The following is a 3,152-nucleotide window of genomic DNA, read 5'->3' as shown; positions in this document are numbered from 1 at the left end:
GGGAAGCGGGAGGGGAGGGGAACGGAAAGGGGGAGGGAAGGGAAGATCCCTGTGGCTGAAAGAAAGCTTATCTTACTGGGGGACTTGGTCTCCATCCATGTGCCAGGCTTACCGATGATCTGCCACAGTAACTGATGGGGGCTTGTGGGAGCCCCTGCAAGGGTGGCCGGCCTGGGTGACCTGAAAACTGCTGGAGGGGGTGCAGAGAAGGGCAGGTGAGAGAGGACAGCGGCAGGGAGGAGGGGGCCAGGTGAAAGTATCGTGTGCAGGGAGTGGGGCGCCCGCGAGCGAATGGCACGCATCACTGACTAATGCCCCGGCACCAGGCGATCCCATCGTGCTATTCCTCACTCTCTTGCCGTCTCCAGTGTGAGGTTTTCCTGCGTGTCCTTAAAGTTCGTTAAAGCTCTCCTCCTGGAAGGAAAGATCTGGCTTCCCCTTTGCGTGTCGGGATAGGTAGGTCAGCGTCCTCTGCCGGCGTGGGACGTGGGCCTGAAGACAGCTGAAACAGCAGAGGTGAGGCTGAGCGGGCCAGAGCATCACGGTTTACAGCTGCTTCGTCCCTGGGTCGAGAGCAGGACCACTGTGTGCACAAAGGCGTCTCGGGTCTGAGCTGATTTTGTCTCTGCTCTTCCCTTCCCCTTGCAGACCTCTCCTCAGCTGCAGCTGTGCACGCAAGATGCCTGGAGTCTGCGTGGAGCCATCCTTTGAGAGTTCAGCAGATGATTTTTTAATGTAGCGCTAGAGATTTTCTTTAGTGCACATAAAGGGTTTTTGCTGCTGCTGCTGCTGCTTTTTATTTATTTATTTTCTTCCTTTGACCCGGGCCTTGCCCTGCTCTTGCGGACATGATGGCCCACTCCAAGGCCAACGGCTCCCACCACGCCCTGACTGCCATCGGCCTGGGGATGCTGGTCCTCGGGGTCATCATGGCCATGTGGAACCTGGTCCCTGGCTTCAGCAGTGCGGAAAAGCCGACGGCTCAGGGGAACAAGACTGAGATAGGCGGAGGCGGCGGCAGCATCCTCAAGAGCAAGACCTTCTCCGTGGCCTACGTGCTGATCGGCGCAGGGGTGATGCTTCTGCTGCTTTCCATCTGCCTGAGCATCCGAGACAAGAGGAAACAGCGACAGAGCGAGGAACTGGCCCACATCCAGCAGCAGGCTGGGGCCACGCCTCACGTCCAGGAGGAGGACAGGTGAGGACGCCCAGGGCCAAACCGGAGGAGGGGCGCACGCACGCTTTCAGGGGTGACCGTATGTGAATGTGGAAGGCTTGCGCTTCCTGCTTTCTTCTATGAAGGCTCTGCAAAACAGTTTCCCGTTTTAGAAAGCACTTGATGCTTCTAGACCAAGGTGTCTCAAATAATGTGTTACGAATGGGTTACAGGGCTCTCAAGATTTTGACCGCCCCAGGGAAACTGAACGGGCCCTGGGTGACCAGGGCCACCTGCGTGGTTACTTGTCCATCTGACCCAGGGTGCTGTGTACGTACGGTTTGATTCAAAAAGGTCAGGAACCAGTATTGCATTTGCCCCCACAACTCCACAGACATGTTTCAAACGACAGGTGACAAACTGGGGACCATGTGAGAAAGGTGGAGATCTCCAGTTTTAAAAGAGCCTTTCTAAGTGGCCATGAATGCCCCAGACAGAAAATGGACAAAACTTGTAAAGAAGCAGTCAGCTCATTGAAATGAGTTGTTTAACCTCATTAGTCAAGAAATGCAAATAAAAAGATGTCTTTATCGTGAGCCTATCATATTGGCCAAGATAGACCCCAGTGTTGTGACATTACAGGGAAGGCGGGTACAGAGGGAGTGTGGACAGGTATAACATTTCTGGGGAGTTTCGTCATGAGGGGTGGTGGTAAAGTTGCATGCCCTTCCGCTCTGATGCTTAGGGTTTATCCTCAGAAGACGGTCACACAGTGTGAAGGGTTTTATAGCAGTCCGTTTGGGAGATCGACCTGCTCAGTGCGTTCCCAGCCACTGCACACCCGCACTTATTAATGGGGACCTTATCACAGCCCCAGGAAAGGAGATGGTCACCCAGGGTCTCTGGTGAGATCCTCTCGCATCTCCTGGGAGGTGGGCTCTGGTGGGCTCTGGGAGAGTTGTGCACCCGGATATTCCCCGTGGTTCTCTCCAGATGGAAATGTGGGATGTTTTTATTTTCTCCATTGGATTTTTCTGTGTTTACATTTTCTACAAGCATTTCCTATCTTTAAAGCAGGAGGGAAGTTGTTTTTACATTGGGAAACTTGAGCTCTTCTGGTAATAAATGATGATTCGTGCTGCCTCAGGGTTCTCCAGAAAAACAGAATCAGTAGAATAGATACAGAGTCACGTGCGCTGCTTGTGACCGAGAGACACTCAGCAATGCGTGGCCAGGCAGTTTGGTCCTGTGAATATCACACAGCTTACTTCAGTAAATTAAGACAGCCACCGTGTCGCTAGGTGGAACAGCCTAAGGGACCGTCGTCCTATATGCTGTCACTGAGCAAAACATGTGGTACCACTGGCAAGCTGGAGCCCCGGGGAAGCCAGTGGTGTGATTCAGCCCGTGTGTGCAGGCTGAGCACCAGGGAAGGAGATACTAAATTCCCGACCGAGGAAGACGCCTAAGGAGATGGTCCAGCTCTATCGTGAGGCAGGAGAAGGGGACAGGTCCTCTTCCCTCCTTTTGCTCCGTGTGGGTCCTCAGCAGCTGGCCCTGAGCCCACCCACCCTGGGGAGGGCAAACTGCTTTACTGAATCCACCTGTTCGATGCACGCCTCTTGTGGAGATACCACTCAGACACACCCAGAAATAAATTTTAATCTGGGCACCTTCTGGCCAGGCACATAAAGTTAATCACCCCACAGGCTATTCTAGAAAGCTTGGGAAACATAGACAAGAGCAAGGGAGGAAGGGCTGTCACCTGTAACTCCCCCCGCAGCTATGAGCACATTGGGATCCCTTCCCAAAGGAGGGTACAAGGAAAACAGACCAGCAGGGAGGGGTCTGAGGTTGGCTGTGAATCCCCTGCAGGTCCTGGAGGGAAGTTTTGGCCACCTCATGTCTAAAGACATCCTGAGATTTTGGCTTTCTGTTTCAACACTTAAATGAGAGTAAGGCTGATGATCTGATCTCTTTGAGTGTTAGGATAAAC

The 3,152-nt window shown here is 53.3% G+C and overlaps 1 protein-coding gene across 7 annotated transcripts in view; it reads left to right on the top strand.

Annotated features, from left to right (window-relative positions):
* Positions 1-3,152, top strand: part of Tmem51 (transmembrane protein 51) — a 51,503-nt gene that overhangs the window by 45,787 nt on the left and 2,564 nt on the right. For all 7 annotated transcript variants that reach the window (XM_005409885.2, XM_005409884.2, XM_013507419.1 and 4 more), the window contains one exon: positions 649-1,198. In XM_005409885.2, coding sequence (XP_005409942.1) covers positions 849-1,198 — 350 coding nt within the window. In that variant the 5' untranslated portion in view covers positions 649-848. The remainder of the gene's footprint in view (positions 1-648; positions 1,199-3,152) is intronic.

This window comes from Chinchilla lanigera, unplaced genomic scaffold, assembly GCF_000276665.1.
Source record: "Chinchilla lanigera isolate Chin_1 unplaced genomic scaffold, ChiLan1.0 scaffold00126, whole genome shotgun sequence".
Lineage (NCBI taxonomy): Eukaryota > Metazoa > Chordata > Mammalia > Rodentia > Chinchillidae > Chinchilla > Chinchilla lanigera.
This window is presented reverse-complemented; position numbering and strand designations above follow the sequence as displayed.